The sequence below is a fragment of the Gymnoscopelus braueri genome, assembly GCF_963280865.1.
Source record: "Gymnoscopelus braueri genome assembly, chromosome: 5".
NCBI classification, from domain to species: Eukaryota; Metazoa; Chordata; class Actinopteri; order Myctophiformes; family Myctophidae; genus Gymnoscopelus; species Gymnoscopelus braueri.
Genome location: NC_137606.1, coordinates 49148716 through 49163482, shown reverse-complemented (window position 1 = coordinate 49163482; position 14767 = coordinate 49148716). Strand labels below are relative to the sequence as shown.

The 14767-nt window shown below is 41.9% G+C and overlaps 1 protein-coding gene across 1 annotated transcript; it reads left to right on the top strand.

The window, feature by feature from the left end:
* Positions 1 to 13334: 13334 nt before the first annotated feature.
* On the top strand, positions 13335 to 14417 carry LOC308085955 (beta-1,3-galactosyltransferase 2-like; the record flags this gene model as incomplete). The annotated part of the gene is made up of 1 exon (XM_080429270.1): positions 13335 to 14417. One exon carries the CDS (start codon positions 13335 to 13337, stop codon positions 14415 to 14417), a length of 1083 nt encoding a protein of 360 aa, XP_080285396.1.
* Between the last annotated feature and the right edge of the window lie 350 nt (positions 14418 to 14767).

Below are 14767 nucleotides of genomic sequence, written 5' to 3'. Positions count from 1 at the left end.
AAAATATTTGACATGTATATTTATTCAACAGGGATACTTTTTCTGAGCATTTAAACCACACCAGGAGGTGTGTGGATAGGGTCATAAATCAGGTTGATATGAATTACCTCCACAGCGCCAATAGAGCAAAGTGTTTCCAACCTCATTCATTTCCATTATAGGAAGCTGCCAGGGGGGAAATTTAAAGATTTTACCATATACTTTAGCACTGTATTTTCTGTCTTCAAGCTGCCATCTTTGCAAATCCTACAGTAACTCTTATGGATCAGCCCTATTATAACCAAAGATCCTTATTCTTAGCCCAGGTCATACCAGGTTTCTGTACTATGGTTCATCTCTCCCTCTCTTGCTATGTTTTAAATGTCATCCTTCTGCTGACAATCTTTTTGTTTCTGTCTTTTATGTCCTTCAATCTGAGCGTCAGAGGTGGGGACTTGGACTCGAGACTTGACTTGGACTCAAGTCCCGATTTTGATGACTTTAGACTTGCTTGATCAAATCAAAAATAGACTTGGACTTGACTTGGACTTGAATGCCAAAGACTTGAGACTTGACTTGAACGCCAAAGACCTGTGACTTGACTGAGCCCTCTTGACTTGAGAATTTATGTACATCTTTACATTACATATCATTAATTAGCATTATGACTTGTTTGGGACTCAAAACAAAAGGTTTATGACTTGTTTGGAACTCAAAACAAAAGGTTAGGACTTGTTTGGGACTCAAAACAAAAAGCTTAGGACTTGGACTTGACTTGGGACTTGCCTTGCCTGTGTTGACTTGGACTTGACTCGGGACTTGAGAGCAAAGACTTGAGACTCGACTTGGACTTGCAACATAGGGACTTTGTTCCACCTCTGCTGAGCGTTGACTGTAATTAAAGCACACCCCAAGTGCTGACGTTTTAAGGAGTCGGCCTGTCTGTCTGTCTGTCTAAGAACCTTCTGGTCTTTACTACAAAATCCAATGGTATGTTCCCCGTGTCCCATTTCCTTACCATAGAGGTGAAGACGTATGTGTAGTAGACAGACAGCATTCCCAGCTCTGACGCCTGCAGAGAAAGACATTTAAGATGGAGGCAAGGGAAAGACAGAAGGGAGCGAGGGAGAGGAGGAGGGGAAGAAAAGGGAAGATGGGGATAAAAAGAGTGAAGTCAGTGACTTTGTGTAGCTCTATCCCCATTTAACACAGGGAGATCAAAATGACCAGACACGTTCTTATCTAACGATGACTCTCAATAGATCAATTAATTTACTGTAGGTGCTGAATTAGTATGTAGCTCTAAACCCAGACCTATAATTTCCTTAAATTAAAGTCATACTGAGAAGGACGAGGTGAACTTGTGCTGATTTACTTAAAATAAAAACATTCAGAGAGAAGTTTCATCTTTCTACTTAATCATACTCCATGAATCACCATTTGACCCTGAGTTAATCTCTAATTATAGGCCTACCTTCATAATCAGGATGAAAATGTATTCAATACATAAATACTGTAGCTGTTATTTTTTAACTGGCTCTATTCAAATATAAAAGTTTGAGAATGCTTGAATGTAAAAACTGCCCACAAAAAGTTCAGAAACTTTGGTCGATTATATCTCCCCTTTAATAATACCAATTGGTACTGTGTTTTATATCATTTTTATCGTTGATTAGTCACCTTTACAACGAGGTACAGCTTGTAAGGATCGGGCATTTGTGGAATGAGCAACACAGCTAAATGTGTGGGTAGCGCCCCCCCAAAAATTGCCAAAATCACCCAATATGCGTCTGTTGGTAATCGCTCTCGTTTTGAGTGACCTACCAGAACACACCTGCTGGCAGGGTGTGTGCCAGTCACAGGTGTGTGACTGGCACCTGAACATGGGTTCTGCACCTTTTTGAGTTTGTGTATGCTCCAAGCAGTAACACTGCCCCCGTTCCCAATCGCCTCCCTATCTTACCACACTTGCCTTCACTCCACATTCACAATCACCAGTATCCACTACACCTGCCTCCATTCACCACAGCCAATCCTTGTTGCAATCACCACAGTATAAATACACCTGCTATCTTTCAACAGACTTCAAGAGAGACCAAACCTGGGTAGTGAGTACTGCGCTTGTAGATCGGCTATTTCTGCTATTCATTGATTTCAAGTTGGTCGTCCTCCTCCACCCAACTTCCTCCTCGTCCTCCTCCACCCAACTTCCTCCTTCCTCCTCGATTCTCGCTCTTCTTCCATCTGTCTCTATTTCTCTCGGAATCCAGGGGGATCATGACGGAGCAGAGACGACCGACCGCTCCCCGCGTAGAGCAACGATGCAGCGATGGCTGTCAGCTCCCGAGACTACACCCCCACCCTGAGTCTCACCCTACCCTGGGTTCCGCATACCGTTCCACATTCAACTCATTACGTTTCAATAAAGTGTTAAACTTAAGTAGAGGTGTGGTCTCTTACTAGTGAAATACTAGTTAAATGACATGCACAAGCACTTTAGGGCTCACTAAATGGTTGCGTGATAAAAAAATAAAGCACAAATATATGTTTTTTTTAATAGTAGCTATTATAGCTAATGCATTGAAGCTTTTAAGTACAATTCAGTATAAAAAAGCATCTAAATTCTGTATGTATCCATCAATAATGAGCATGTGTAAAAAACAAAACAAAAAAAACAACAACCCAACACTAGCTGTAAAGTACTGTAGTCCTACCTCAGGACTGCGATATTCCTTTTATCCAAAAGACTTGGTCAACGGCCATGCCCCAGGCGATTTTCATTGGATAGGCATTTGTGAGGAATGTGCCGCCCACCACCTATGAGCCTGGCTCGTGTTGACAACCTAAGCAAAGCTAAGGTAGCAACATTAAATGTAGAGGTTTCAAAACCTCCAAAACTAACCCTAACCCCAATGCATGCCCAGCTGATATCTCCCAGTGGATGTAGTCTAAATGGAAAATGGGGTCCATGCGCATAGGGTGGATTTGTTTTTCCGCCACCTGGTTTTTCTTCATCCTTGAAGTGTGTTTTTTTAAGATTCTGCCAGGTAACAGGCTGAAATGATGTCCCATGGGGTTAATGTTTAACCTTTTATTACACATGTCCTCAACCCAAAAGGGAAACTTCTTTCTTTGGAAGTATACAACATACAAATGAACACATTCTCCATACAATTTGGACTCAAGGAATTAATTAAATTTGGTATTGTTAAGATTCAAGCATATCTTGAATCTATTTTAGGGAATCTCTTTTTTTAAACTGAGCCAACAATGTTCAGATCTATATTTGTCATTTTACTAAATAATTGTTTTCTTGCCGACTATTTTCTCACAGTCCTTGGTGTGTGTGTGTGTGTGTGTGTGTGTGTGTGTGTGTGTGTGTGTGTGTGTGTGTGTGTGTGTGTGTGTGTGTGTGTGTGTGTGTGTGTGTGTGTGTGTGTGTGTGTGTGTGTGCTTTCCCAGTAGGCTATGAAGGCTTACTTTGTGGCTCCTAGAATGAAACTTTCAACTATCAGGCTCCTCCTGTGGAACCATCTTCGAGGTTGTGTCCAGGAGGCACCCTAAGTTTAAGAGCAGGCTTAAAACTTTCCTTCCATTTCAGCACCATCATCATCATCCATAGTCTCTAATGTCGCCAATTTTAATGAATTCCTTGAGTCCAAATTGTATGGAAAATGTGTTCATTTGTATTTTGTATACTTCCAAAGATTTGCTATGTTTCCCTGTTTGGGTATGTGTAATATAGGGTTAAAAATGTACCCTGTGGAACATTATTTCAGTCTGGTATATGACAGAATCTTAAAATACACACTTCAAGGATTAAGAACAAAATTCTTGCCACCTTCCTAAGATCAAGACACAACTGAGCTTTTCTTTCCAATTTCATCAACAACACAGAGTATAATTACAACCCCTTTGTACCACGCGCCTCACTTTGTAACACACTACCACACAATAGGAGTTGAACACGCCCACGACACATTCGCATCCCGCGATTTAGATCATGTGCCACCATCCGCCATAGATCGTCTAAACGGATCTCTAAGATCTCCCTCTGTTAAGTGGGGATAGAGTTACATAAAGTTGCTGACTTCACTCTTTTTCCTTTTTGTCCTAGTATTTGCGTAACTTTTTCATCCTTAATATTTGTGTCACTTGGTGAGCGATTTTGCCAGCTCATATTTTTCTGTTCGTTTCATAGCAATAAAGCTACTGCTTGTGGAGCTGAACGGTGTTGTGTCCCTAATTTACCCTGGGCTTGTGACCAGTCGGTCACAGTGATGAATCACAGAAACGGGATGATTTAATGCCCTTAATTGTATAATTTAATTTAATGTTTTTGTCAGACATGTGTTCAATTAATTTGCTTTTTTAAATTCAGAATTCCTGCTCCAGCGCTGTGTAGCTCTGTTCTTTAAACACTGAGCCCAAGGCCAAAAGCACTTCATAACTTCACCTCTCATAATTTGCTGGATGGATTATGGCCGTGTACAGGATATTGCATTAGTCATGCACTGTGTACACAATTCCCTCTGCTCACACAGTGTGTGAGGGATGAACCATACAATGTAGAATACAATACAAAATATCTACCGGACAAAACAGACATAATTGAGGACTAAAATTAAATGAAATGCAATTTTCTTCCCCTACTGTTACTTTCAGCATAGATCCACAGGCATGTTTTGTATGGCATGGTTGTAGGCCAAGCCGTGTATGTACGTATGTATATCTGTCACTTCAAAAGTACTGTAGATCAGTCAATCATAGTCACTATACTAAATACTAAATACCTGCACAGCTCATACGAATATGGTTGATACAAATATGATTTTACATATTATTACAAAATATATTGCACAACAAAGAATTATTTGCAGGATAAAATATATTGCACATAGCCAGAGCACACACAATCACAACAAAGCTTGAGAGCTTATTTCCATTGTGGTTATTTGAGTCATTGAGTATAAGTGTGTGTAAACTGGCTGCCACATGTTTGGGGGAATTAGAATATACTGTAACTAACTTAATCAACACATTCCCAGCAGCAATTTACCAGTCACTCCATTGCAGGTTTGCCTGGTTAATTAGACATAGAGCAGTTTGGTGCATTACACTGTGAAATACACCTGACTGATTCCAATAGAATGTTCATCTATATCACTATATCACACTCTATATCAAGGGTTCCCAAACTTTTCAGGCCGTGACCCTCCAAAATAATCATATTTGAACTGCCCTCCACCCTGACAAACACTTAGAATTGTAGACATTACATTTAGTTTGACTAAATATTGTGAAAATAGCCGAACTACAAGCTCACAATGCCTCGCACTGCAGATACCCGTACACTTATACTGTTGGTTTGTTTAATGTCGAGTGAGAAAACAATGTTGGACATTAAGCTGATCATCAAAAAAGAAAATCAGCTCATAATTAAAGACTGCAATATCGGACGAGGAAATGTATAGGAAAAATATATAACTTTTGGAGAAGGACTGATATTGACTGAGCATCCGCGTTCCAACTTCATAGCAATAATGTGCAAAATCTGCACATGGTTTATCATTAAACTAAGATATAGAATTTATATTATTGGGCCAGGCCCCGACAGGACCAACATCGTGAAGGCCAATTTTTGTATTAATAGATTGGGCGCGGGTTATACTGGGGCTCGTTGAAGTTCTCTCCTTTCATTGTTGTTCAATGAGTCTGTGTTATGTTTATTTAGTCTGTGTTATTGCTTTATTCTCCAATGCATGGCATGTTATTGTTGCTAACCTATTAATACAGTATGTGGGGCTGTAAGAGGAACATTCTGGAAGAATATTGGCCAATGTGAATGCTGGCCATCTGGGAGAGGCCAATCGTACTCGGGAACGGTTCGAATCAATCGGACCCAGTCTGAATCCACCCTTAGGGGGAGAGCAGACACTAAAAGGAAATGTTGTAAATTGAGCAGTTTGTATTAGTGCAGGTTGAGCAGGTTGTACCCAAGTACAATGGGACCATGCACTGCAGTGAAATAAAAGAGAAAACTTTAATTGCTTCCTCCTGACTGTGAATTTTGAGTGTGGAAAAAAAGCTCCACAAGCATCTGAGGTCTGGTGTTTTGTTCAACAAATGTAAATCTCCCTTCCTTTACTGCGGCTCCGAGAATGTTCACTTTCAGCTTCCTGACAGCTGCAGCAATCACCCCTTATGGCACCTCTGAATTCTGGACCAGCATGCATACTCACTGTGTGCGTGCGTGCGTGCGTGCGTGCGCGCGCGTGCGTGCATGCGTGTGTCAGAGAGAAAATACATGCTTATGCAGTGCACAGCTATTAGTTTTCACGTTGCCTGCAGATGCAGCATGGTACGTGAACAGTCGGCAGTATTGGAATATGATTGGTGTGAATATTACATCTCTTGTGCATGCATCTAGATGTCATATCTGTGCTGTGCACACTCACAGTCGGCCTGTGCACAGATGAGGCAGGCAGTGGTGCTGTTGAAGAAGGTGAGAAGGCCGGCCAAAGCCAGGCTGATGTCGGTGTTGGTGGGCCTCATGTCCAGCGTGGTGAAGCGGGGGAACTGAACCTTCAGAATGTCCTCTGGGGAGCAATCTTCACATTATGGAACCTATACATAGCCATAGGGCTGTCACAATTACAAATATAAGTTGACGATTAATTGTCACACAAACAATTGCGATTAAGAATTTAATTGTGTTTTTGGACATTGGAAACATTGGACATTGGTTTGCCTTTTAGGCTTCGTAATCACAAACTGTACAGGGTACAGGATACGACAAATAACTTAGTAAGAAAGAATACTTCATAATTTTGGACTTTTAAAAAACTTAAAAATAGCTGAAATAGCAAATTTACAAGCTTACAACGCGTCACTTTGTGACGCGTTGTAAGCTTCTCAGCTATTTCTTATTTTTACAATGTATGAATATTTTCCCACATGGAAACGATTATGCCAACTAATTGATTATCTATTAACTATTATGAATGATTATCTCAAATAATTGTGATTTGACCATTATGTAATTCATTGTCACAGGGCTACGTAGACACACAAAGAATGTAGTGAACCAAGGTGTTGGACGTCGTCACCTTGCATTTTCATTTGTATCCTATACTCTATTGGACACATTTGTAAAGTGTACCTCTGTATAAAAGATAAAAGTGAACAATATAGATCACATGTGGATATGTGTGGATGGACCACAGAATAAAAAACATTATGATTCCACCAGAGAGAGAGAGAGAGAAAAATGAACAAAACGCTGTGAAGCAATCGGTTTACGTCGGTTCAGGGGGATACACACACACACACACACACACACACACACACACACACACACACACACACACACACACACACACACACAGTTTAACCATTTATTTATGTCCACACACAGGGAAAGCATACAGGGACACAAATATTTTAGGTACAGTAAAGGTTACATTCACAAACTCATGGATGTCCTCATGATACAACAAGCACGTCACTCAGCACTCCAAGTAGCGGCGGCTCCGCCACATATGGCAGCAGAGACAGCACAATACTTTGCCAGCCTTTCTGCCTTGTCTTGGGGAATCCCTCCCAAGTTGTTAGAAACCCTCCAACAAACAGTCCGTGGGTATTATGTCCTTGGCTGGATCACCAGAGGAAACAAAGTTCTTATTAGTCTTGCACTGCTGCTTGGTGTTAAAGCTCTCTCTGAAGTTGTTCTCATGGGCCTGGAATCCACCCGTTGCTAATCCGACAGCGGATGCCCGCTGGAAGGCCGCCGGGTCTATTGCCTCGCTTCTGGTAGCTGTTCACGGGAGGGGCCGTCACGTAGCGTCGGCTGTTGGTATATTCCACCGGTGAGAAGTCCCTTCTTGTATGCAAGCTACAGAGTCCACAGAAATTACAAATGCATCCACTGCACCTACTATATTGACGATGGTAGTTACAACGGGGCAGTTTAACGTCATGCCCAGGACACCCATAGGACACACACACACAGTAGCCTACTATACACACTACACAATTACACACACCAGCACACAACTACACACTGTATTATACACACTACACAACTACACATGGTACAATAGGGAACGGGCGTAGTGACGTTAGAGTTAAGATTCACCGTTAGCTCCGCCCACTTTCGACGCCATTTGATGGTTGACTAGTTTGACAAGTTACTAGTCAAACTAGTTCTAAGCTTCTTGTCGAGCAAGTTAAGCAGCAATAGTCGTGACAGTGGTATGCAGACAGTGCTTCCATCTCTCTTCTATCTCTAACTTGTCTGTCGCTCTAATTTAGTAATGGGGCGACGGTCGGTGCTGCGTTGTGGGATGCAATAGCAAGTGTTCAGTCGTTGGAGTTAAAATGTACACATTTCCAACTTGGAAGCAAAACTACTGGGATCAAATGTCAGAGATATCAAATACATTTTGTATGGCCTGGGTGTCAGCTGACGAAATAACATAACCTTCAACAACATTCCCAAACACTAAGCTCTCTACCTGTGCTCAAAACGAGCATGACAGCACACAATCAAAATATAAACATCTGTTGTGTTGATCAGACGGAGTTTGACCATTCGTGGTGGAAAAAGTACTCAACTGGCTTACTTAAGTAAAAGTATCAATACTGCAATGTAGAAATAGTCAATAGTCAAAAAAAGTAAAAGTCCGGTAATCAAAATTTACTTGAGTAAAAGTACAAAAGTATTCGCATCAAAATATACTTAAAGTACCAAAAGCAATAATTCAAATCTTCAAAGTAACTAGTAACTAAAGTTTGTACTTAAGTACAGTACTTGAGTAAAGTAAGTACTCACGTCGTGAGTGAGTAACTGTCAATGTTGTTGTTGTCTGCTTCATTATTTATTTACAGTGAGCAAAGAAAATGGGGACCGGAACTACGTCATTCTGGGCCAGAATACACCCTACACAACTACACACACTGTAGTACACACTACAGAACTCTACTGTCTTCTTTCAATAACCAAGGAGGCTGTGCAGCTTCTGTACATTATGGATCTGTTCTGTGTTTTAAAAAGAGGTTTCGTTCCACCTCCGTGAACAAGGCCTTGTTATTCATTCATTTACAAACACTGCTGAGCAACTGAAATCTGTCAGCAGACATATGGACCGCCATGTGTGTGCACACACACGAGTTGGCTAGGATTTCATCATGATGATAATTACATACCTCATATCTGAGATAGTCAATAACTCAGTCTCTGACATTTACAATAATAAACATCAAGCTTGATCAAATAAAAAACTGTTAAGGCTATTGATTGTGGGGAAAATTGGATTGCATGAAAAAAACATTAACATATCTCTTCAGGCATTCTACCTCAATATGTAGGAAAAAGATGGGTCATGAGGAATAAGTATAAACATACCCTGCTAAGCCTTCAAGCAAGGATCAATAAACACACAGGTTTGCCTGGCATCCCAACTGTAAAAGCGATCCAAGAACATTCTTTACCAAGAATGATCGTTGCTTTCACATCTTTGGCTTGTGGTTTGTGTACTCAAAAATGTATAAATCTTTACTTTCCTATCTGATGATTTGACTACTCCAGCTCTGCCATAGTAGAAGTTAAGTCTAATTTATACAAAGTATAAATCATCCCTAGTTTAATCCAAGTATACATTCAGACTCAGAGTGCCTGAATTAATCCTTATTATTTATACAAAGTATAAATTAGCCATTAGGATTAATTCAGGCAATCTGTGTCAAAGGACATACTTAGTTCAGCTGCTCATTCTTCCTACAGTGACATATTCAACCCAGCTCAAACTACAAACCTGGTGAAAATTTTAACACAAATCTTAAATAACATTCTGCTTTTGATCCCCTGCAGTCTGCAGTCATCCTGCTCCTTTCATTTGGAAACTTGAAACAACCTGAAACACTGAACTGAATCTGACCAGTGGTGGAAAAAGTACTCAAATGTTATACTTAAGTAAAAGTATCAATACTGCATTATAGAAATACTCTGTTACAAGTAAAAGTCCAGGATTCACACACACGAGCACGCACGCATGCACACGTGCGTGCGCACACGCACACACGCACACATGTGTGTCGTGGATAGTAAGTTAACCCATGAAAAGATCTATTCTCGCCCTATCGGTTTACAACTCAGACGGCGCTGATTCGACTAGCAGACCGTCGGCCTCAAGCTCTGCTGAGTCGGCGCGCCTCCGTCATGGACAATAACTATGATCACGTGTGCGTGTGAACGCGTGTTCAGCGTTCCCCTAGCGTAGCTTCCTGGTTGCTATGTGGGGGGGAACAATAAAAGCCAGGTCCGCCTCGCATCAAAGCCCTGCCTCCTCCTCCTCGCGCGGCCTCGCATCAAAGCCCCACCTCGTGCCTTCTCCTCCTCGCGAGGAGGAGTGCCTTGCGTAAAAAAGCCTGTCTCGAAAAGCCTCGCGCCGAAGCCCCGCGCCTAAAAACGAGCATACCTTTTTCCAATTTCCCAACGAATGCCAATTTCCCTGTGACATATATATAGGGCTGAAGTGGTTAATGTATGTTTGTAATAATAATCTAAATCTACAAAGTAACTAATAACTCAAGTTTTCAAATAAATGTAGTGGAGTGAAAGTACAATAATGGATCCGAGATGTAGTGGAGTAGAAGTATTGGAAATTGGAAATACTCAAGTAAAGTACAAATACTTCAAAATGTTAGTTAAGTACAGTACTTAAGTAAATGTACTTAGTCACTTTCCACCACTGACACAACAGGGGCTCTGGAAACAGCACTAACTCAAAAACGTATGTAGGCTACACACAAACCTTTACATCCCACTGGCCCACCGTTGCATCTTCTCAAATGTAATGAATGTTGATCCTCTTGACATACAATCAATTTCTTGCTGCTTGAGTTAAAAATCCATTCGACTTATCCATTGATAAGGTTTAGTTGTAGCTCATATCAAAATGTATTTTCAGACGGCTCCCTCCTAAAACTGTCTGGTTGGGACCATGGCCCCATGCAGAGATAATGGAGTAAAGATAATTACACTGTTGAAAACAGTGAAAGGAAATAAATAGGGGAACAATGAACCACAGGATGCCTTCTCTGGTTATTATGATAAAGTCTTTTTTTTATTTTACTATATATGTCAATTTACTGTGGTTACTACCAGGAGACCAGTGCATCCTTCTAACAATACAGGTCGAGCTGCATTTTGAAACGGATTTGAAACAAATGAAGCCTCGCCTCTGACGTTTTTAAATATAGTTCATCATGCAACGTGTGTGTTCCGCCCTCAGATGGAGGCCATCACACTTGCCCGCACGCACGCCCGCACGCACGCACGCATGCACACAGTCACACACACACACACACACACACACACACACACACACACACACACACACACACACACACACACACACACACACACACAGCTGACTCACTAATCAATAACATTCACAATCACATTCATGAATTCGTTGATCAACCCTGACAGTGTAATTTACTCATTGGGTACAATTATAGCTTTAAATTAAACAATTGGCAATGGCCGCAGGTAAATCATTCCCAGGGTCTGAAAATGACTTCAAATGAAAGACATCCTGTTTCTTCAAATTACAGAATAATCGGCAGTTTTTTGCAAAACTTTATTTTTTTACTGTAAATTGTTACATAGTATAACAAAACAGGTCTTTCAGATTTTTCATATTCCATCCTGATTGGCTAGGATTGGCTTCCAAAGTTTGCGGGAGTGCTCCGTTCTGAAAAAAAAAATGCCTCCAATCATGAACGCAGCTCCTACAAATTGTGTCCAAACATCACGAAAATCGGTACACATTATCTATAGTCAAGTGATCAACACGGATCTGTCCAATTTTTCATATTCCATACTGATTGGCAAATTCCAAACATTGCTGGCCCACAATAACCTACCTGACCTGGCGGAGACCTGTGCTCTATTTATTTGTCTCTACAACCAGAGACAAATAAATAGAAAATCCCATACAATTTGGACCCAAGGAACTCAACAAAGTGGTTATTATTCAGATTCAAGCACATCTTGACTCCATTAGACTACAGGATAAATACAGCACCAAAATGTCCATATCACATATAATTCTGTTTTTACCAAACACTTTTTCTTGCCAACTGCATTTTCTTAATCCTTGAAGTGTGTATTTTAAGATTCTGTCATGTACCAGACTGAAATAATGTCCCACAGGGTTAATTTTTAACCCCATGTTACACATATCCTACCCAAACCCAAAAAGGGAAATAGCAAATCTTTGGAAGTAAACAACATACAAATGAACAAATTTTCCATAAATGTTCGACTCAAGGAATTAATAAAAATTGGTATTATTAAGATTCAAGCATATCTTGACACTATTTAAGGGCAAAAATGTAAAGAAACTGAGTCAAGAATGTTCAGATTACATCTATATGTGTCTTTATACTAAATACTTGTGTGCATCCCTGCATTCCCAGATGGCTATGAAGGCTAACTTTGTGGGTATTAGAATCTCCAAGAGAGAACTTTCAACTATCAGGCTCCTCTCCTGTGGAACCATCTTCGATGTTTGGTCCAGGAGGCAGACACACTAAGTTTAAGAGCAGGCTTAAAACTTTCCTTCCTTTTGGGGAACAACAGCACCATCATCATCCATAGTCTCTAATGTCGTCATAGCCACGTTTGATTACCTCTTTGACAAATGACCTGCCTGTGAAACATTTCAACAACTCTTGTGAACGTGTGGTGTGGGGAAGTAATTATTAGTATTATGTACATTGTATTTGTATATAACACTTCTCACAGAGAGAACTCACAAAGTGCTTTACATACAACAGAAACTTGTTTAAACTTGTTTAAACAGAGTGTTTTAAGTGGTTCTTAAAAATGTCCAGAGAGGCTGAAATGTTTTCGTCCCAGCTCTGAAGACCTGTGGAAATGCATTCCATACCTTTTTAGTTTTGTTTTACCTTTCTTCATCCCATTAGCGACACCCACAGCCCCAATACCAGAGGGAGTGTAAACAATGATCTGGTACCACCCACCCACAAGAGTTGTTGAACATGTTTCACCAGGCAGGTCATGTGCTCACCACACATAATAAAGGAGGAGGGTACATTCACAACTAGCATCCAGTGCTTTATATATTCTGGTGACACTCAGAGGACAAACACTAGCTCCAAGGGTCCCTCGGGAGAACTGCCGTCACATTACCTCCACGCTTTATGCAGCTTTGAGAAACTGCTTGCGACTTCCCTGACCAATGCCACGCCACTGCCGTCCGCACATTGTTGGACTCGGACTCCTGTATCTCCTCTCAGTCCTGGGGGTCGCGGTCTTTCTGGTCATGCGGGACCGGTTGCCGCCGCCGGGCCCCGCGGGTTCGCCGTGGTGGAGAGGGCTTCCCGTGGACCATAGAGGCAGCGGGCCAAACTCCATCAATAAGGCAACAGGAAACCAGAACCACCAGCAACAGCATAATAACATCAGATTCTGGCAAGGTGCGAACGACTCCTCTCCTCCGGGGGAGGCAGGTCTGGAGAACTCTCTGGCAGCTAAAGCCAAAAGTGAAGAAGGTGGCCCAAGTGTCATGCTATCCCCCGGGCCGTACCCCTACATCATTAATGAGGCAAATAAATGCCCAGAGGGAAAAGCACAACCATTCCTGGTGTTGCTGATAACCACCCGTGCCTCTGCCGTAGAGGCACGGGACGCCATACGGCAGACGTGGGGCAATGAGAGCCTCGCTCCAAGCCGAGGATTCATCCGGCTGTTCCTGATGGGGACACATGAAGGTGAGCTGGGGCGCCAAGAGCAGATGAACTTGGAGTCCGAGAGCCAGAAGCACCACGATATCCTTCAGCAGGACTTCTTGGATACCTACAATAACCTGACTTTAAAGACACTGATGGGGATGAACTGGGTGGCCATGCACTGTCCACGGGCCAGCTATGTTATGAAAACTGACACTGACATGTTTGTCAACACCGATTACCTCATCCACAAGCTGCTCAGAACCGAACTGAATCCCAAGACAAACTACTTCACAGGATATATCGTGAGCAGCGACGCACCGATCAGAGACAAAAACAATAAGTATTACATGTCCCCGGAGGAGTACCCAGGTGAGAAGTACCCCTTCTTCTGCTCCGGGACGGGTTACGTGTTCTCGGGAGACTTGGCAACTAAAATATACCGAGCCTCACTGAGCATTCGCCACCTGCATTTGGAGGATGTGTACGTGGGGGTCTGCCTGGCCAAGCTAGGGATCAAGCCCACACCGCCGCCCCACGAGTTCCTGTTCAACCGCTGGCGAGTGGAATACTCCAGCTGCGAGTACAGCAACCTGATCACGTCCCACGGGGTTCAACCCAGTGAGCTGCTCAAGTACTGGCACGATCTGAAGAACAGCACCTGCATCAACGCCTAGGGCTAGGGACTGCTTCACTGCGGTTATGATGTGTACCGTGGACCGTTACCGCAATTATTATAGATTTGATTAGGATTATGATTTTTGCTGGTAAGTTACAGGAGTGGAAATGGTGAGCTTACCATATACACCATAGTTGTTGTTTAGTTAAAGTTCTACCCTGGATTTGAACCGGTTTCATTCGCAAACTGCTGATTTTTTTTTACCATTTATTGAGCTAATAGAGCTGCTTGCTCGGGGTATACATTGAATCTTGACCATCAGGTAAAAATTCGTTTCAGATCCTGTGTTTAGGTGAGACATGACCTTTGACACAATCTAAATGTCTCAATAGAAGAGCAAGGAGACAA